The 20375-nt window shown below is 54.1% G+C and overlaps 1 protein-coding gene across 4 annotated transcripts in view; it reads left to right on the top strand.

Annotated features, from left to right (window-relative positions):
- CACNA2D2 (calcium voltage-gated channel auxiliary subunit alpha2delta 2) overlaps nt 1-20375 on the top strand; it is a 223836-nt gene that overhangs the window by 162645 nt on the left and 40816 nt on the right. For all 4 annotated transcript variants that reach the window (XR_013927591.1, XR_013927592.1, XM_080383949.1 and 1 more), the window contains exon 4: nt 16137-16196. Coding sequence is in view for 2 of the 4 variants with exons in the window: in XM_080383949.1 (XP_080240075.1) it covers nt 16137-16196 (60 nt within the window). In the remaining 2 variants the exon portion in view is untranslated. The remainder of the gene's footprint in view (nt 1-16136; nt 16197-20375) is intronic.

The raw sequence follows: 20375 nt of genomic DNA, 5'->3' as shown, positions 1-20375 counted from the left end.
GACCTGATGCCTCCCAAATTCCCCTCGGTCCTCCCTGCTTCTGTTGTTGAAGGCTGGTGATGCTCAAAGAAGCAGCCTGGTCCAAGATGGCATCCGGGGTCCCGCTGCCTGGTCTGCAGGTAGATATGCCTGCTGGAGGGCATCCTTTGCTCCTGCCCTAGGGTCTTTAGGCCATTTTCTCGTTTGCCTCCCAGCTTTTGGCGGTCCTTAGTTCCTGAATCCTTGGGATTTTTCCCTCTGGGCTGCCACAAAGCATTTGGCGTCCACTGCCAAGCCAGTGTGTGGCTGTGGCCTCATCTCACAGCATTCTTCAGCCACCTCCTCCTCTTCCTTGTCACCTGGAGAGGCTCCTCCTTCGAGGGTGAAGCCAGCTCAGTACACACACGTAAGCTCCTTTCTCTGTGGCATCCTTCCACCCCGATTTTCAATGTATTATCTAAGATGTTAGGCCCAGGAGCAGAGCTCCCAACACTCCTCCAGGTTTGTCAGCAGCTCTGGCACCCTTGATGTCTTGTCCATTCCCTGAGCAGCCCCTTTCTGGGGCAACATCCCAGCCAAGCCTGGAAGGACAGAGATCTGCAGTGTGATGGCACCGAGTTATTGAGCAATGCTGGCCTAGCAAGTCACTGTGGCACCATCCTGCTTAGCTGAGGACGGCAGAGCTGCTGCTGCCATGGCTTGGTGCCTCGTCAAGGGAATCAGGGTGGGAAAACTGAGCAGAGAATATTTTTATATTTTTCCTTTTTTTTCTATCTCTTTCCTCTTTTTTTTTCCATTCCTAAAGATTGAGTATAATCAGAGCTAATCAGAAAATTATGAGCTGTCTGATTGCTGATTAGATTCCTAATGTTAATATAGTCAAGAAGCCTCTCTTAGTGTTGTATTTTAAGAGAAGTGTAAAAATAACGTCTTAGAAGGAGCAAGCCAGAGCTGCTGGAGCAGCAGGGAACCCAGTGCTGGCTCCAGCAAAGGAGAGGAGGGTTTCACTGCTCGCCAGAAATCCAGGCCAGCAGAGGGGGAAGGGGCAGGACCTACCCAAACTATAACCATGTGCATTGAATTCGAGGGGGCTGCAGAGCCTGGAAGGAAGAGCGTAGAACCAGCCCTTCCCATGGGTTAGTCCTTGCACAGAACCAGACCTAGGAATTGTGCTGCTTTGCCCTGGAAGCAGGCATGCAGCTTGCTTTCTCACTTGCCTTCTCAACAAATAGCATCTCCTCAGTTGCATCTCCCAGTGGCATGGCCCACCTTACCTGCTGCTGCAGGCAAGGGGCAGCCTCGGGTGATGGCAAAAGGGAGCCCAGAATGTGTCCAGTGCCAATGAGAAGGACTGGGACATCTGAACTTGATGCTGAGCAGCCAGCTGAGAGGGAACATCATGCAGGGGATGCTTCATCTAGAGCGTGGCATGCACTGGTGGGGTCACCAAGGTTACAGCACAGGAACTGGCCTGGGGTTTATGCACCTTCTCCCCAAAGCACGTGATCCAGGGTTTATCCTTCAGCTCTTCCAGCTGTGCTGCAGTGGTGCTCCCAGTGCTGTCCCAGCCAGGCACCCTGTGCTGGGACATTTGCTGCATCGCTGTAGCTCTCACCCCTCCAGAGCTGGGTAGAGGACTGGCATGAGGCTTGTCTGCTGCCTGTCAGCTGCTTCTGCTGCCTGCAGCGCTCTAGCAGTGCCCTGCTGCCTACCACGGCTTTCTTTCCAGGACCAGGGAAGTGCTGAGTGCTGCTCAGCACCATCATTACCACCCCTCATTTTCCTGGTCTCACAGATGCACCAAGCTGTTAGGTCTGGCCACCCTCTACTTAATTCTCTGCTGGGCTTTCAAAATTAAAAGTAAGAAACTGTTACTGCTTGGTGAACATGAGAGCAGGCAGGGCAGTGGGCTGCAGAGCTGCCGTGGCAGCAGCATGGCATCCTGCGTGCGGGCAAGCTGCTGCCACACACACCAGTGGCAAAAAGGCTTTGCTGCCCCCCCCCCCCGCTGCTGTGGGATGGGTGCTGCTCAGGCAGGAGGAGACCTCAAAATAAAAAATAAACAAACCTGTGAAGCCTTGCTGATGGTGGTGGGGCAGCCCTTGCCCAAAAGGCAGGAGTAAGATGCCCTCAGGGGTACTGGTGAGCAGAAAGAGGGTGCTCCCATGGATGCTGGTAGTAACTGGGGGAAGTCCTTGTCCACTTGTGCTTGACAGAGCCACTGCAAAAATCTTTAGGTCCTTCCAGAAGCAGAACTAGGAGACACTGTGTGGTGATGGCCCAGGGTTGAGATTTTGCCCTTTTTTCCCTGTTTAAGCACTGAAGATTAATCTGCAGTGTCCCCAGTATGGGGCTGGTACCTCAGACTGTGCAATGAAGCTGCCAGCCCTTTCCACAACTTCCCTCCCCAGTCCCCACCAGCACCAGCACAGTGATAACTCCCCTGCTGAATGGCAGGTATTATGTTCTGGTGCACTAATGTTCCCGCTAATAAGCTCCTCACCATTCACCGTGTGTTTTACTTTGATTCATCCTGAAGGCACTGCTATATAATGGACTATATACTGTAATTGTCCCCCATTGTCAGCACTTAATAACTTAGTAAGATGTTATCACAGTAATTCGTATATTTTTTTGCAAACTTTGATGAATTATATTTTGTTCTTGGTGAATAAAAAAAATCAGGGAATGGTGAAAAGAGGCAGAAGTTAGACAGAAGTCTGCTCTAATTGCAGAGCAGGCTTAATAATACGGATGTCAGTAGCCAGTGTCTGGGCTGCTTTTGTTTCCATGCCTCCAGGAACAGGCCACTAGGCTAGCTGGGAAGGAGCTGCTATTAAGTATCATTTCTTTTTTAAAACATCTTGATCAGCAGGAATTGGATCTGTGCTTGAGGGATTTATTTTTCTTTGCTTGCTTTTGACAAGCCCAACCTCAAACACAACGGATGGGATGTACGTCCATATCCGTGGGCAGGGGCAAGGGATGATGGCCATGGAGGGGGTGCAAGAGCTGTGAGAATGGCCATCATGGTGAGCAGAGTGCAGATGCTGGTCATTGTGATGTGCATGGCTTGGGCATCACAACAGCTTCAGCATCTACCTAGACATTTGCAGAGAAGTTTGGTCCCAAGATTGAGCAGCAGCAGGTAGAAGTGCTGTGCTGGAGCCTGGACAAGCATCTTCTCCACATCTGAGCTCACTTGCTGCCTCTCCAAGTGAGATGTGCAACATCCCACCAGATATTTGTGGCTTTCAAGCATTTGTCAGCATCTCTTGAGTGTTTATGGTTCCTGATCCCATGTCTGGCAGGGGAAGGAAAAGTCCAGAAGGGATCAAACCCCAAATGTGATGAAAATCTAGGCAGGGAGATGGATGCCTGGGCTGAAGTGCCCCAGGTGGGAGGCAGGGGAGGGCTCCTTGGCATCCACGAGGCAGCAGGTAGGGATCTAAATGAGTTTTTCCCTGTAACACATGTCCTGACCTTTTTTAAAAAATGAAATCTATTTTATTAGTTTTTTCTTTTTATCAAATCCATCCATGAAACATTAAAGATATGACTGTGGAAAAGGTCAAGAAATATGTAGTTGTTGAAATCTTGTTCCAGTTGATGGCTTTTCCCTTAGGGGAGCTCTTCTACGCCTTCTCCTTCCCCACCTTGGTCTTTAAAAAAAGCAAGTGTCAAGCTGCATTGAGTTTTGGGCTTAATGGTAATGCTGAAACATGCTGCCGGCTGGGACGGAGGGAAGGGTGTTGCAGGCTCCCCAGCAGGGATGTTGCACTCCAGGAGCTGTGGAGTCAGGCCAGTGTTGCCACTGGGGAAAACCTGAGCTGGAAGGGATTTCTTCCAGCAAACAGCCCCCAAGGGAGGGCTGTAAGGTCTCCAGCTGTGCCAGTGCCGTGTGCCCCAGGGAAAGGAGATTGCTGCTCTGCGGTGAGGGCACATCTCAGACAGAATGAATAAAGGTGAAGCCCAAGAAATGGGCGTAGCAGTGAGTGAATGTGCTTTGAGTCCCCCTTCTTGGCTTGGGTGGCCCTCTATTCACCGGGAGAATGGAAGGCAATCACACTGGCTGAAGGAGAGGCAGGGGAGCTGAGCTCTTATTACCGGGGCTTTATTAGCACCAACATTTTCAGGGCATCACATCGGCTGGGCAGGAGCTATGTGCCTGGACTTGCAGCAGGCAATGAGAGTACTTTCCGTATAAAAGGACCAAGAGAAGGGGGGAGAGCAAGACATTAAAAGTCAGTAACAGAGTCAGGAGTAGATCTGTATTGAAGCTCATTGTGAAAATTATATTATGGGAATGTCAGGAGACTTTGGAAGCCAGAAAATGGAGAGACTCAGAGTGAAGTCGAATGCATGCCTCTCTTGCCCAGGGACGCATCTCCTGCCAGGGGCTGAGCTGGGCTTTGGACACAGGGGTGGCCATCAGACCTCCTTGCATCCATGGTGATCACTTGCTGGTTTTTTGGTTCCTTCTTTTGTTGTAACACCAAGGAAGCTGGGTCATGAGTCGGGCTTGCTGTGCTGTAAAAATGTGGAGTCAAATGACACTTAAATTTTAATCTCCAGATGAGAGAGAATAGGTGAACAGAGGGAGAAACCAAGGCAACACTATGGTTTTGCCATATGTCGATCTGCGCAGCAGCCAACCAGCAGCCTGGATTTGTTGTGTGGTCCATAAAGATCAACGGGGGGGGGGGGTGCTGAAGGGGAATACTGCATGAGGGTTTGGGGTTTTGAGCAAGGAGGCAGAGGAGTGGGAAAGCACATTGGGACATCTTCCCAAAGAGCAACGAAGCCTGAAGAGCTTGAGGTTTGAGCTCTGCCAAAGAACAAGAGGCTGAAGGGCCAAGAGAGGATGAGGAAGCTTCTTGATCTTAAAAAGGGGTTTGTGATCCTTTCTCAGACCTGGACACTGGGGTGAAGAACGTGAATGATCCCATCAACCCAAAGGGCCGCTCAGCCAACCCTCCTGCGTCACTCAGGAGAGGGGAATAACTGCCCTGGCAAAACCAGGCCAGGATAGGGAAGTGGCCTGAGACGTGTGTGTTATGTCCCCAGGCAGTTTGTCGCCTTTCCCTGTTTGCTGGGCATGAGTGTTCCTGATGCAGTGGCAATGCCAGTGTTGATGGTGCTTGGGGGCTATGTCAAACTCCAGACGCCTTTTCTTACATTTCTGTTGTGTAAATTTATAATAACTGGACTTTCAAAATTAAGCATATCATTTGATTGATAGATTGTCGGGCCACCTTTATGTATAATTGTTGTGAAACCTCAGTGATGGGCAAACCCCAAGAGGCTGCCCAGCCCTCCCTGAGGCTCTGCCTGGTGTCCTGCTGCTCCCTCCGCTCCCGTTTGCAGCATCCAAAGCCACAGGTCCTCCTTGTGAGGCTTTGCTCGTTGCACTTTCCCCTCAGGTCTCCAAGGGCACCGTTCACCCCACAGATAGTACATTTTCTTTGCTCAGTCTCGCGTCCTCCTCCTTCTTTGGCATTGCCCTTTTGGTGTGGCACAACCCCTCTTGCTCTTGGGGCGGGGCTGGGGGCTCTGCCTGGCACTGCCAGTCTTGTCCCCATGGCAGAAGGGGACAGCAAGAGTGCAGGAAGGGTGGAGGTGGTTGTCGCAAAGGGATGGAAATGGGTCCTGGCAACTGGGAGGCTACCCCTTGCCCTGTGGAAGTGCCAGAGGTAGATGGGTGAGCGTTGGGGTCACAGTGAGCTGTCACATTGGGAAGAGCCATTTGGTGACCTGCTAAGCTTGCTGGCTTCCACCTCCCTGACACTTCCCGCTGGCACCTGGAGCTGCTGGGGCTTGCCTGCCATTTTTCTGAAGATCTGAGCAAAGCTAGTTCCAACTATGGTGCTCTTCTCTCAGAGCAAAACACCACTAGAAAGTCCTTTACAGGATTTTTTGCATTTCAGTTGCTTTTCTCTGGTGTTTTAAACTGGAAGCTTGAACTGCTCTGGCTGTGTCTATATGATGGTGGTAGTGGGGGCCCAAGCCACTGCCGAGTGTGCCCGACCCATCATAGGCTGCAGGAGGGTGACTGGTGGCACTGGGGAGCACAAGGAAGATGCCACCCATGTCTCGGAAGGGTTTCAAGCCAGGAATTTTTACGAGGACTCTTCTTGGAGCTTGCTGGGGGTGCAGGGTGGTGACATTTTGGAGTGTTCTGGGGGGAATTCCATGTGCTGAAAATCTGCCTCACCATAAAAACTTAATAACAGAGGAGCTCTCACTGCGCCGTGATGTGCTGTATGGAAATCCCCGCGTAGCAGCAGATAATAAACGAGGTGCTTTTTCAAGCTCACACATCACAACGCAGCAAGAGGTGATGCCTTAAAATAAATCGATTGTAAGTGGTTTCCAGTGCAAACTTTTTAACAGCCTCTGCTTGAATGAAAGGCAAAGACCTAAAGGGGAAGATTTCAAAGGCACAAAAGGCCTCAACCCCATGGGGTGGGGGGCCAGGGGCCCGCTGGGACACAGGCATAGAGGCTGGCTGCAGTTTGGGTTCCCAGGAATGCCCTCCTGCATCTCACGGAAGCTTCTCTGTTGTTGGTACCATGCAGAGCACTGGCAGGGCAGGGGGAACCACTCCTTGAACTTCCTGACATCTTAACATGGGACTTAACATCTTCAAAATACGGAAGGATAAGGAAAGTTGTTTGGTTTTGGTGTTTTTTTTGGAGACTCTGGCTGCTAAGACCTGGCTGGGCAAATTCCTCCTCTTGCCCAAGTGGCAAGTTGTATCACTTTCTTTTTTTTTTTCTGTATTTTTTAAAAAAAAACTGTTCCCCCAAGCTCTAAGTAAAATTGATTTTTAAGTGAAACTATCTCTTATAATTGCTGCTGAAATGCCTTGTGGTTATTGTAATGGATTTTGAACTGTGACAAGTCCTGCTTGATGATTGTAGCTGGAGCTGTGCAGATCAAGCATGGTTTAGGGAGGGCCATTGGATGGAGTGATTGGAGATTATCTGGGGAGGAGATGGGGCTGGAGCAGCAGGCTGAGGTGCTGACTAATATGTTTGCTGACCCTCCCAACACTGCAGAAGCTGAGGCTGCCCTGGGACCTTGTGCTGTAAACTGTCTCACGAAACTCTTCATGGGAGCCATGTCCCTCCAGTCTGCCAAGGCCACTGCTTACCCATCCCTTGGGAGTCACAGCATGCTGGTACAGGGGGAAAAGGAGACAGAAGGAGCCCAGGGCAGCATCCGCTCCTCCTCCCCAGCTTGGTGAATCGCCTGCCATCACACTTCCCCAGCCCTGACCTTCTAGCAGATGCATCTTAACCTGAATTATTTCTGATCATCTGAAACCTTATTGTGCAGCAAGCAAGCTGCTCATCACCCAGCAAGTGAGAACCACAGGAGAGAGTTCCCAAGCCTTTCCAGTTGTGGCAGAGCTCCAGCAGACCCACTGCGCTGCACTGGGATGCCATGTTTGTGCCCAGTAGTTTGGCTGCCCTGTCCTTGCCATGTCAGTGCCACCAAGCACACAGCAGGACCCTGGCATTAGCTGTCCCCAAGTAGCCAACAATGAGAACTGTGGGTAGGGGCACTTGCCAGGCTTTCAGCTTCGATGGTGCGGCTGGCAGCCTTCCTAGTAGCAGCGGTGCTGCAGTTACCAGGAGGCTCGGACTGGGGTGGGCAGCCCTGAAGTTGGGAAGCCCTGACACTACTGGGACATGTCTGTCCCACCTGCAGCTGACAAACAGTGCTGGAGCCATGTTTGTCAGGTGGTTTTTATCCATCACCCCTCTGGGATGCTGCTGATATGCCCCAGCCCTTCAGCACCTCCTAGGAACCAGCTATTAATATGCCAGCTTCATCCCAAGAGAGGCTTTCTTCCTTGCCAGCCAGGAATTTCTTTAGACTGTTTAAGACCAGTTAGGCTTTGACTGATCTGACTGCTATGGAAGTAGTAGGAACTTCCATCAGGAGCAGACTGGGCTTTCTCTGCCCTGCTCATCTTGTGAGCTGATGCTCCAGAAGAGAGTGAGAGGTGTGAAATGAGCACAATTTCAAGCTGCTGGCCTTGGATTTATCATGCGGACAGCCTTTGAAAAGCAGTTTAGTTTACATCCTTAGTTTTCTTCTCACTATCAAATACTCACTAAATTCTAGGTGAAAGGGATGCCTGATGTGCAGCCCTGAGTCCTCTTCCTCTTGAGGACACTGATGAAAGGAACGCAAGGGTCCCGATGGCTGCTTGCTGCAACAGCTCCATCGCCTGCTAGCTCCAGGGATGAGTTTACATCAGGCTGAGATGGTTGAGGAGTGCTGGCTGTCAGAGTGCTGGCCTGGCCAAGCGCATCCTCTGTTATCATCTCTATCTCAGAAGCTTGAGGTGTTTGCCCTAGTTTGGACCTGCTGGGGAATATCCTGTAGTTTCTCACCTCTGCCTTTTTTGAACTGTGTGGCAGTGTAGCTGTGTGGAGCGCTGCTCCCACCGTGCACTGCTGGTTGGGGCAGCATGGGTGCCCCTGGGCAGGGGCAGCATGAAGAGCCATGCTGCCGCGGGGCAGCTGAAGCTTCTGGCTCAGCTCTTCCTCTGGCTGAATATTGGGATCTTGGAGCAGAAGTCCCTGCGTTCTTCTCTGTCAACTGTAGAAGATGCAGAAGGCTGCCATGACTGCAAATAATGTGGCAAAGGGATCGGAGGAAAGTGCTTTTTCTCAGGTCCTGAACAGAGGAGGCAAGTGTGCCTGGTTTGGCTTCCCAAGGGACCACCTGCATCCCAGAGCCAAGCAGAAGCACCTTCCAGCAGTGCTTAAACATGACAGCACTTAAGAGTATACTTTAAAGGTATATCTAATGCGGGAGCAGGGTTTGCTGCCATACATCCAGGGTGAAAGGCAGAAGGATGCAGGAAGCGGCAATGCCAGTGTGGCCGAACGCTCCTTCTGCTGGCTCCGTGCAGGGAAAGGGGATGGTGAGAGAGGCCAAGCCTGCCTGTGCCAGGTCCCATCTGCCCATCCTGTGTTCCGTGTCTCTGTCTCCCTGCTGGTGGAGGTGGGGACAGATCCTGCACCCTGGTATTTGCCCTTCCTCCCCCAGGAGGGATGGGGCAGTGGCTATTTGGCATCGTATCAGTGAAAACAGGAGCCAAGGAGGGTCTGAGCAGCTGAGCTGAGGCTGGTTCCCAGGGGCAGGTGTCGTGACGGGGACACAGGGCACAGCTCCCCTTGCCCTCCTCCTCCTCTCCCAGGGAGCAGTCAGGGTGACAGGGAGCAGGGGCAGACTGCTCACTGCTTGTGATTTTGGAAAGCAAATGAACACCAGGAGAAAGGTAACGGAGGGGGGCTTTGCACCAAGGGGAAGAGAGCAGAAGAGAACGCCAGGCAAGGCTCACATGGTAGGATGCCTGGTTAGCTGCATGGTCTTTTGCCCTTGGTGCTTTTCCATCTGCGAGAAGTTAAGCTCTTCTGGAGGCCTGAGCAATACTTTGGGGTAGGAGAAAAGCCCCAGGCAGCGATGCTCTCCCTTCCCCCACCGCCTCTGCAAACACACGGGTACCTCTCTGCTTGGGATGTTCTGCTTCTCTCCTCCCTGTGGTTGTTGGAACTGGGTGTGGTGTTTCTTACCAGTAAAAATTGTGGCTCAGCAAAGAGAGGCACTGACAGGGGAACAAGAGCCACGTGCTGCTGGCCTGCAGAGCCAGGAGTTACTGAGATGGTCAGTAAAATAATAAAAGCTGTGGCTTTGGGGCTTGTCCCAGGCTCCCAGGGCCAGGTATTGGCTGTGCCACTGCCCCACGGGGGGGTCTGCAGTGGCTCTGGCTCTGGTTTTGCTGCAGGTTTGTGTTTGTAACCATGGCTGTTGGTGGCACTGGCTCTGCAGAGGTGTCCCCCTGCTCACCACCCTCTCAGACCCCAGCAGCAAGCACCAGCTGGTACAACACCGGGGTCTGGAAGCCCTTGGAGGATTTACCACCTGCTTTTTAGTATTCACTGGGGCTTTACTTGCTCTCTCACAGGCAGGGGAGTGTTAGCAGCCAGCGCTGGCTCCAGCTCCATTCTCCCTCTGGCACAGACTGGATCTGGGTGTGAGAGGAGGAGAGATGGGCTCTGGCCACCCCTTTCCCTCTGCGCGGCCCAGGGAGTTATTGACAAACAAGTTAGTGCTCTGAGAGAAAAATGCTGCAGCATGTTTGAAGCTGCCTCCTTGATCAATACTCAGCCGTGGCTGAGCCCGCTGCCGACTGGATTTCAGATGACGGCTGCGGGGGTAATAAGAGCCCTGGGATCAACTGTCTCAGAGATTATTACAGGATGAGATGCTTCGCTGCTTTACAGTGTTTACTCAAGATTTATATTCCCTATGTGTATATAAGGGGGTTGTCATCTTTTGTTGCTGGTTGATCATTTTTTGATGGTGGCATGCACGCTGTGCCGTTAGGGTTTGCATAGGGGGGTGTGTGCGGCACTATCAGTGAATGGGGAGAGGGGAGGCTGTGGACGAGAGGGAGAGATGGGATCGGGGCACCTCGCAGCTGGTACAGGAGGTGGGACTGCGGAAAGGTGCCCTCTGCTCTGATGCACACAGGCAGACTGGGATGGAGGCATATGAAGTGGGCTATTGCCTTTCCAGATGCTCTGCAGCAGCAGAGGCGGTTTTGGGGTGCCCTGTCCATGCAGGGAGGCTTGGTGCTAAAGGAGAGAGCTTGTGCCATCTTCCTTCCTTCATCGTGGATGTGGAAGAGCTGCAAAACCAGCTCCCCGGGTGTGTTTCTGTCTGGAGATTGGGTTGCTTGGCTTTGTTGTGTGTGTTTGTTTCTTACCTGCTCATCTTCACCTTTCACCTGTGTTTTTTTGCTTTGGGAGGGCTGGGATGATAAGATGCTGTGTGGACCTCTCCGGCCCAGTAGCACAGGGCTGTTTTAATCTCCAGCAAAGATCTCTCCTTCCAGCTGTGTGCTGAGGTGCAGGAGGTTAATACACTTCACGCCATGTGGGAAGGCGCTGAGATGAGGGTGATAACAGCTGCACAGAGGGAAGTTAAATGAAAGCTTAGCAGGAGCGGCTCTCCCTCAGAGCAGATATCCCTGGGCACACGCAGCTGCTATGTACTGGGCCAGTGCCGGGCCCTTCCTTACTGACTGCAGGGAGAAGCCGGGGGCACCATCCCACGGTCCTCTAGGAGTATTCCCCAACACCAGCGCAGGCATGGGGCGCAGAGGCTTGGGACACAGGGACGGCATCACTGCTGTTACGCAGGGCTTCTCGGTCTCCTCTTGCAAGGTGTTTGCTGTAATCCTGTTTTATAAATCCAACCTTGGCCTTTGGCCTTCTTGTGCCACTCTGGTCTCTGCTCTGCTGCTCACGAGTGAAACCCACTGATCTGGCTGAGGGGGAAACAGCAGGGCATACTTCCTGCCACGTAGGTGCAGGGAGGAGAGATTCAGCAGAGCATTGGACCAGTTTCTCTTGGAAAGCTGCTGTGCAAAAAATATTGGAGCAATTCAGTAGAGCCCTGGGTGTGATGGGGCAGAAGGGGCAACAAGGAGGAGGTGGGCAGCGCCTTTGGGTGCTTGCTATGTTGGGGGAAATCCCCCTGCATGCTGGCCTCTCAAGCAGCAGGGATGCTAACAGCAGGGATGGTCCCCTCTGCCTAGAGAGGAGGTTGCAGTCCCTGCCTGCACCAGCTCCGATGCTCAGAGTGTTTCCCACCACCTTGCTCCCAGCAGCTTTGGGGCATCAGACCAGCTGCCCCCAAAAGGTGCTGCCGTGGGCGAGCATGCATGGGTGAGCCGTGCTCGGGGTGGGGGGGCTGAGCTTGTGGGTGGTGGGGGCTGGGAAACGAGGTCCTGGAGCAAGTGGGGGAAGAAGGCAGCCATGCATTTGGAGGTGCCATCCTCTAGGTAGATGGGTCACCCACCTTGTCCCCCTCTCCTTTCCCGCACAGCTTTCTGGAGGGAGGGTGCATGCCTGGCTTTGCCTCCTTTGCCGCCGCCTGCCCATCCCAGGTCCGTGCTGTCCCTCAGGCACCTTAATCCCAGGCGAGCCGGTGGGCTGAGCAGGGAGCTCCTGATGGATCTGCCTGGGTGAACAGCGAGGCAGAGAGGAACACTGTGTGGAATATGAAAGAGGCTGGGGCGCAATAAAGCCTGCACAGCATCTTCCTCCTCGCAGACCCCCTTTCATCAGGATCTCCAAACACCAATCCCTTGCAAATCTCCTGCTGGCCTTTTATGACCTGCAGAGTCGTTTCAATTCAGTGTTTTCAGCCTCTAAATCTCCTGTCCTTAGCCCTGGGGAAAGGAACTTCTGGGGAAAGAACTGTGTTCCTTAAAGTGCCATGGCCAGGGCAGCCCCTGCACCAGACCCTGCTGGAAATTTGTGGATATTTCATACCCATGATTTATTTTGGTAATTCTTTTGATTTTTCTTGCCGTTGGAACCACACAATTGGCAACCCCAGGTCTGAAGCCCACTGGGAGCTTTCAGTGGCTGCTGTGTATGGGTACAGGACCCCTGCCCAGCTCCCCAGGGCACTGCCTGCATCCTGGGTATCTTGCAGTCCCTACATGCAGCACGCCTTGAGATGGACTGATTGATCTGTAACACTTGAAAAATAATGGTTTAATCATTATTAAGGATTAGAAATAATCCTTGAGCTGTATCGATCATGATAACATTATTCATGATGAACTCATTTGGCATTAATGGGAATGTCCTGCAGCAGTGTGTGGCTCCAGGCAGACCCGTCACCTTCCCTGGGGAGACGTGGCCGGGGGGGGGTCACTGGAGCAGCAGCACCTTCCCAGCCCTAACACACAACTGCAGGTTCTGCTCGTGAGCAAAGATATGGCAAATAGCCCCCTTGGGGTCCCTGTCCTTGTTGCCATGGTTTTGGAGGGTTCCAAATCCAGTGATCACCCATCCTGTTCATGCCAGCAGCCCATCTCTGGGCAGGGGGTAGCTGGGGCTCCCCTGTAGCACCAGCCAGGACTGGGACATGATGGGTCTGCTCCCATGGGAGCCCCCCAACACAGCATCGCTCCAGACATGTCCCCCAGCAGGGATGGAGACGGGCGGAGGATCTCCTGTTACAGGGGAAGGGTGGGTGCCTTCTTCCAGGGTGGATGTCCAGCAGGAGCCAGGATCTGGCACGGCACCCTGCTGTGGCTGTGCCATCTTGCCACAGGCTCCCCCGTCCCTGCAACGTGCTATTTATCGAACAAGAACATCTGGGTTTATTTTTTTTTTTAAATAAAATTGTGTCCGGATCGACTTTGACAAATTGACATTTGCCAGAGGAAAAATATCTTCTGTCGAAGTGTTGTTCCTGGGTGTAGCCGTCCCTTACTGCACCATTTGCAACCCTCCAGGCACTTCACACAAGGCAATGAATAGTTAAATATGTCCATAAATCTTACCCTGGCCCATAATAAACAAACACGCTCTTATCAAGTATAGAAAAATGCATATTTCATCACTGCTGCCTTAAACATGATTCAGAATAAATGCTCGTCTTTAATCAGCTATCTCTATATATAAACTGAGCACAAAAGCTTTCAGGGATGATGCGCAGAATTAGGCCACAGCTTTTTTAGGTGGCTCTGGAGAGGCAGGGCTGTGACTGTGCAGGTGAGCCCCTCGCAGAACCACCCTGAAAAATGACATTACTTGGCTTTTCTGTCCAGCTACATGTTGCCTCCCATTGTCTTCTCTCTGCCACCAGTGCCATAGGTATTTTGCCTCAATGCTCAGCTGATAGCTGATCTTTCCCCTTGGGTGCTGGCCATTGAAAGCAAACACTTTGATTTGGAAATCAAGATGGAAAAAAGAGAAAATATTAAACAGCAATGTTTCGACCAGTGTGTGCTAAGATTATGCAGTGATGGAACATGTTTCCCCACATCTGATAAGAACAAGCTGCTTTCTCTGGCTGGGGAGGGCCAGATCTATGATGTCTTTCACTGCTCATCACCTTACTTTTCAGTACCTGTGCTTTGCCATGCTCCTGGCAATAGACCACCTGCCGTCATGGCCCTGCACCTGCCACGCTGCCGGGGGCCGGCTGCTGCCACTGTCCTGCAGGCAGTGGGGGCACGTAGAGGAGACACCGTGAATCCTCAGGACTTTCTTTCCCACCAGCATCTGCTTAGAAGGGCAGAGGCATTTTGCATCCCCATGAGCTGATGGGAGCACTGGAGGAACTGGGGACAGTGGGGACAGCAGCTGCAGCACATATGGCTGTGCCCAGGGCTCCTGTCCACCTGTCTGGAGATCATTGTCTTGTGCGTACATGTTCTTCTGGCCAGGCACTCTGGGATTCCCAGGGATGTAGCTGGATTTCAGTGCCGCCCCAGTGGGCTCCTGCCGGCACACAGGATCCCTGCTGAGCAAAGGAATGCTGTTTCATTCTGGGATTTGGGGTTCACAGCGTGGAAGTTGGGTGTGCAGTAGCACTGGGAATGCATCTCTGCAGTGCTGCCCAGGTGGTGATTTGAGGTTGTTGTTTGGCCCACTGCTGGTGCTTCTTCTGCCTCCTCCCAACCAATTCAGGGGCTGGAGGTGGCCAGGGCTCCCCTCCCTCCCCATGCTCTGGCTGCCAGCAGCTTGTAAGTATGTGGAGCAAAGCATGTCCCATCCCACTGGGGGATGCAGGGAAACAAGGAGCAGGTGCTGCAGCAGCACCTGCTTGATGCGTGTCTCTAACTCACTAGGGAGCCTTCCTGGGCTTCAACAGCCTCAGCATCACAAGCCTCATGGCCAGTTAACCCCATCCAGATTAGCCACTCAGCCCCTGGAGCTGAGACCTCCACAGCGTGTATTCCCCAGCACCCTGACAAAGGCAATGGCTGCTGGGGAGCAGGTGGGCTGTGCTGCTGCAGAGATAAACCCTGAGCCCGTGTGAGCAGTGAGGGTGCCCAGCACCCAGGGGTCCGGGTGGCCCTCAGCTCTGCGGGCTGGCTCCCGACACCACGCTCCTGCAGCTGGGCTGTGGTGCTGATTGGGTTCTACAGCCCTGGCAGGCAACTGCCCGCACCCCTGGGGGCCTGAGGCTGGTGGAGGGGTGGAGGGAAAGGTCTGTGTCACTTGTTTTGCTCGTGGCTTTATTTGCTTAGTGATGCAGAGTAGATCTTGTTGTAAAGCCCAGAGCTCTTGCCCTTGTCTGTCCCCTTGGGCTCCATTAAAGGCCAGATTGCAGCTTCTTCCCGGTACTGCCAGTACCCCAGGGACTGCCTGATCTCCAGCCTTGCCCTGCTGCTCCCTCTGTGCTGGTGAGGCCTCTCACAGCTGAGCCTGAGCTCAGTGAGGCTGCCCCAGTGCTGAGCATCACCCCATCCTGCTCCTGGCGAGCTCTGGCTCCTCTGGCTGCACCAGCATGGGCAGCAGCCTGCCCGTACTGCCTGCTGCCTCCAGAGCCATCAGGGTGGAGACACTTTCGTCTCCTTTGAAACCTCATGTGCTTTCGTGGGAGAGGGTCGTGCTTGCTGCAGCCTTGGGTGGGCCCTGGCCTGGCAGCCCAGCGCTGGCACCTCCCGCTGCAAGGAGCAGCGGCGGGCAGAGCAACTGTGGCTCATAGCTGGTGTTGCTCCTCTCACCAGCTCCCTGGGAGCGCCGCTGTGTTGCAGAGGGGCACACCGATGGCCCAGGGCATGTGATTGGGTGAAGGAGGGCATGGGTATGTGAAGGGGTTAATCCAGGTGGACTGAGCCGCACATCTCTGGGCCCCATTTTGAGGGGGTTTTGAAGTATTTTTGAAGGGTCTGCCCTGCCCCGCAGGGAGCTGGGGGACATCGGCACAGGTACTCCGGTTCAGCCTGTGCCACAGATGAGACCCTGCCCAGCTCCAGCAGTAATGCCAACTGCTGCCGAGCTGCAATGGCTCAGCCCTGGCTTTGTTCAAGTGGCACCAACTCCTTTGGAGAGACTGGCTTGCTCCGGGAAAGGCAGGAGCAAGCAGAGAAGCACCTGCTCCCCATGCCCAGGATGTCCTTCTCCAGGCATTGCTGCCTGTGATCCCTCCTCCTGTCCCCTGCCTCCACGGCTTGGGGTGGCAGGGTCCTGAGGGATCCCCCAAACAGAGGGATGGCAGGTGCTGGGGCAGCACCCACAGCCCCGGGTTGGTGTGGGCGATGCCCAGTTCCTCTCACCTTCCCCGGACTCACTGCTGCTCTCCCACTTGTTTTGCAGAGACTTGCCAACGCGGCGGAGAAGTTCCAGAAGGCTCACCACTGGCAGGACAACATCCGGGTAAGGCTCCTTGCCCCAGCGGCTCCCTCCCACTTCCCTCCTGGATGTTGAGCTCCGTGGAGGCACCAGCTTCAGGGATGACTCCTGGCACAGGAATCAGCTCTTCATCCCATCCCTCTTCCGTCCCCACATTCTCGGCTGCCCTGCGAGGTACCGCTGGCCGTGCCATGCTGCTCGGCATGCGGGTGGCCCCAGCACTGCCGTCTGCCAGCACTAACAAGAGCAAAGGGAGTGATTTCAACCTCATTTCCAGCCTCACCTCTGCCTGCACATGCTGTAAGAAGGCAGCAGGAGGTCAAGGTCAAGCTGATAACTCAATGCTGAGGGTTTGGGGGATGGGGAGACTCTTATCCCCACACTGTCTCCGGCAGCCAGTGGGTTTGGTGCCAAGCCGGGTCGTGTGTGGGGTGACGGCAGCAGCGACTCGTCTGCCGACAGTTGCAGTGGGGACTCTTCCTGGGGAAGGGAGCAATCTGGGCCAGGAGAGGCAGGACGCAGGTTTAATGATTGCATTTGACTTTGTAATTCTGGCGGTGATAGCGCTCAGCAGGAACCTGAAGGATTCTGTCTGGAAATGCTCTCAAATTATAACAATAATACAAAAGGAAGGAAAGATTGTTTTTCTTCCAGTGCAAACGGAGTCTACAACAAAAAATACTCCTGAGCCACCCAGCCCCTTCCTCTGGGTTGGGCCAGATCCTGCCCAGCCCCGGGGAGCCCCCTACAGCTGCTGAGGGACCAGTCCAGGACAGCCCCACCACCAGCCCTTGCTGGGTGTGGGGAGGGGGGGATTTCTCTGCCACCACAGTCTGCTCAAGGAGGTGAACACCTGGAGCCACATCCCTCTTAGACAGACCCTCCTGCCATAGGTCACCAGGGTTTGGTGTGGGGAGGAAGAGGCAGAAGGAGCAGAAGAGGCAAGTTGTCAACCTGCTTGGCTTTCATTTGCCACATGGCCAGGTGGGGTGGATGCTCGTGGCTGATCCTTATCCCCCAGGAGGTGTGTCCCATAGGCACCTAGGAAGGTTGAGCTTGCAGGGGTTTTCCCATTGCTAGCAGAAGCAGCCTCGCTAAGGAGAGGTGAGGTGTCCCCGCTGTTGTCATTGGCACCAGTGGCCAGCAGGACCTTTCTGCATGAAAGCACTGCTGAATTACTGTGACCTCTTTCCAGGAGGGTGGTGGAGGGGAGGTTAAGAGGATAACCAGGTCTGGTGCAGGCACTAGCTGATGCCAACACCGGTGCCTCACCAGCACCTCAACTGCAGGCTCAGGGCTTCTGGGGGAGGCTGGAGCAGCACTGGGGGAGCTGTGGGCATCTCCCACAGGCTCTCACCTATGCCCCTAATGCTGGCCTGATCCTGTGTGTCCTCTGGAGTCAGGAGCCCCAGGGCAACTCATCCCTGAGTAGCGCCCAAAGCTTGGCCATGGGCACCCCAGGGGCATCATGGTGGCCCTGTGCGCTCCCCACTGGGCTAGCACCCAGGGGTGGATGCCCTGTGACTGGGGCACAGGCAGAGCAGGCAGAGCTGGAGCAAAGTCCCTGCATTTTGCAGCAATCCTCAGTGCTTCTACTCATCCCCTGGGCCACAGGGACAGGCAGCTGCTGCACTGCAGGGGCTCCTGCTGCAGGCCCCTGGCAGCCCCAAAGAGCTCCCCCTCCATCTAGACCCGGATGCCTGCCACTGCAGGGGGGGATAAGAGTCAGGATACAAAATGGGCTGGGAAAGGCTGGAGCGCTGCAGAGCTCTTGGATCGTTTTGCCGTTCGCAGCACAAACCTTTCAGAAATACACTTTCACAGAAAAAATATTTTTAATAGCACTGTTTGTAACCACTTCATCAAGGTAATTAGGAGCGAGTCACCCAGAAACAATGTGCAGTGATGCGTCACCGCAGAGCTCACTGCAGCTTTATCAGGACAGCCCAGACCCGGCTGGGACACTTGATGGACTGGCCTGGCGCGCTGCGCACAGCACCTGGGCACTGGGCATCTGCCCCCCTGGCAGCAGCCCTGCCAGACCCTGCCTGCACCAGCCCTGGTTCCCGGGCAGAGTGGAGGGGCAGAGGGGCTGCGCAAACGGCTCTCACTGCTGGGGTTAAACCTCCTCCTTTTGCCGTCCTTCATCCATGAAATGGCAGGGCACGGTCTGACCTGCGTGCCAGCCCTGGTGACAGTGGCTCTGCTGCCGCCCCTGCCTTGTTGACGGTGCTGGCACGGGCAGCAGGCAGGGGAGGCAGCAGCGCAGCATCCCCAGCTCCTCCTCCGGTCCTTTCCCACTGAGCAGCTTGTTCCTTCTGGCCGCAGCTCTCCCCTCCTCTCCGAGCGTGTCGCGTCCTAACCTCGCTCCAGAGTCGATGACAGATTGCGGCAAGTGCGGTTATTTTCGTGTTTCCATCCGAAGACGCACCAGCAGATGCTGAGTGTTTGCGCTGCATTAGTGCTAATGGCAGCCCCATTAAACCTCACTGCAGATGGGTTGCTATGGAAGTCCGGGGGAAAATGAAATAGGAGCAGGAACCTGAGCAGCTGAGAGGCTGCTGCCAGCAGTCACTCATGACCCATCTCTACAAGGAAAGTTTAGTTTTTCTCACTTTTTTTTGGTGTTACACCATGCACCAGCCATGGTGGCCTTTCTGAAGGGGCTGAGTTCGACCTCCCACCTCAGGGGGCTTTGCAGAGCGCCTCCATTGCCAAAACACTCCCCCCTGCCCCATGCTGCCCTGCCCCATCCCTGCCCCTTTTCCTCACCCTGGCCATGTCAAGCAGGAGCTGTATCCCCACATGTCCCCAGAACTCCCCTGGACAGTGGAGTGCTTCCTTGGCCAAAAGCAGTCTTGGCCCCAAGGGCACCCATGCAGTGGCACCTGGGGGACCCGTCATGTTGTCCCTCCAGCTCGTTTCACCCCAGGGCTGGATGGCAGCTCGGGGTGGCATGGTGGGCAGGAATGGGGCTTGGTGGGGCAGGCTGCAGTGTGGGGTCATTGTACCACCCTGGTGATTTAGAGGAGGGAGAGGCTATGCCATTCCCCTCCTGCATAGCAAGGGTCTCTCAGGGATGCACATTCGCCCACCGGTAAAGCCTGGCAAAGCCCCAGAAAGGCAAAAGCTGGGTCTCATTGCTACAGGGCAGACTCCCACCATAGGACTCTGCAGCCACTGGCACTGGTATGATAAGGGACCCCAAAAAGCTCCCAGTTTGCAGTGGCCTGGCCAACCATTTTTCCCACTGAGAAGCTTCTGGCCTCTGGGCTTGCATCCAGGGCTCTGCAGGGGGTCCACCAGGACAGGCTGGCTCCACTTTGTGCAGAGCCGCAGGGCACATCAGGGCTGTCCCCCTGTTCTGGATGTCCCCAACCCTGTTCCCTGTGCAGACCATCCCCAGCAGCAGATGGAGTACCAGGGCTGCAACCCCCACCACAGTGCTGTTTGCTAGGTTTCCGTCCTTTGTTTGCCACCCTGCTCAGGCAAGAGATCTGCAAAATGTACCTACAAAAATGCTGGAAGGTCATGTTGAGTTTTTTGCTGCCATCCTTTGTATCCATCCTCGCTGACAAGCTGCCATGCTGCCCATTGGGCATCCCAGCCAGCTTCATGTTGTCCCAGCTCCTCTCCACCCACGCGCTCCACTTTCCTCCAGGTTTTTCCAGTGCCTTAGGTTCCTTTCCAGACCTTCAGTCCCATCCCAGCACAATCAGCAGGGTCTCAGGTGTCCTGCACCCCCACAGCATGTGGGAGCAGGGGTTGTGCTGACCCAGGGGACAATGTTGAAGGCGCAGGTCTGCGCTGCGCGTCGCAAAACGCATCCCAGGGCATCGTCATCACTGCGTGTCAGTCTGCCAGAGCTGCCAGAGCTATTTGTCCCTTTAAGGGAAACTCTGATGCTGCAGAGATCCATCCCCGCATTTATGTGTGCTTGCCAGGATTATATAAATTGCCTTTAAAAGTTGACTTCTTTATAAGCCATTTTCTGCTTCATAAAATGTTTATTACTGTTGTTTTTCTCCCAGTTCTTCTTCCTCACTGCATTTTCTGTCACTACAGTGGGAAGCTCCCCTCTACCTCTGCCTGATGCCCTCCTGCCTCCCACCTCTCATCATCTTTTGGGTTCTGGAAAGTGCCATTTGAAGGGTCAGAGCCTAAGAGGCCCTTTCTCCTTGGAAAAGAAAAATAGCTATACAA

The sequence above is a fragment of the Falco punctatus genome, assembly GCF_963210335.1.
Source record: "Falco punctatus genome assembly, chromosome: 4".
NCBI classification, from domain to species: Eukaryota; Metazoa; Chordata; class Aves; order Falconiformes; family Falconidae; genus Falco; species Falco punctatus.
The sequence above is the reverse complement of the archived record's forward strand: the minus strand, read 5'-3'. Positions and strand labels throughout refer to the sequence as shown.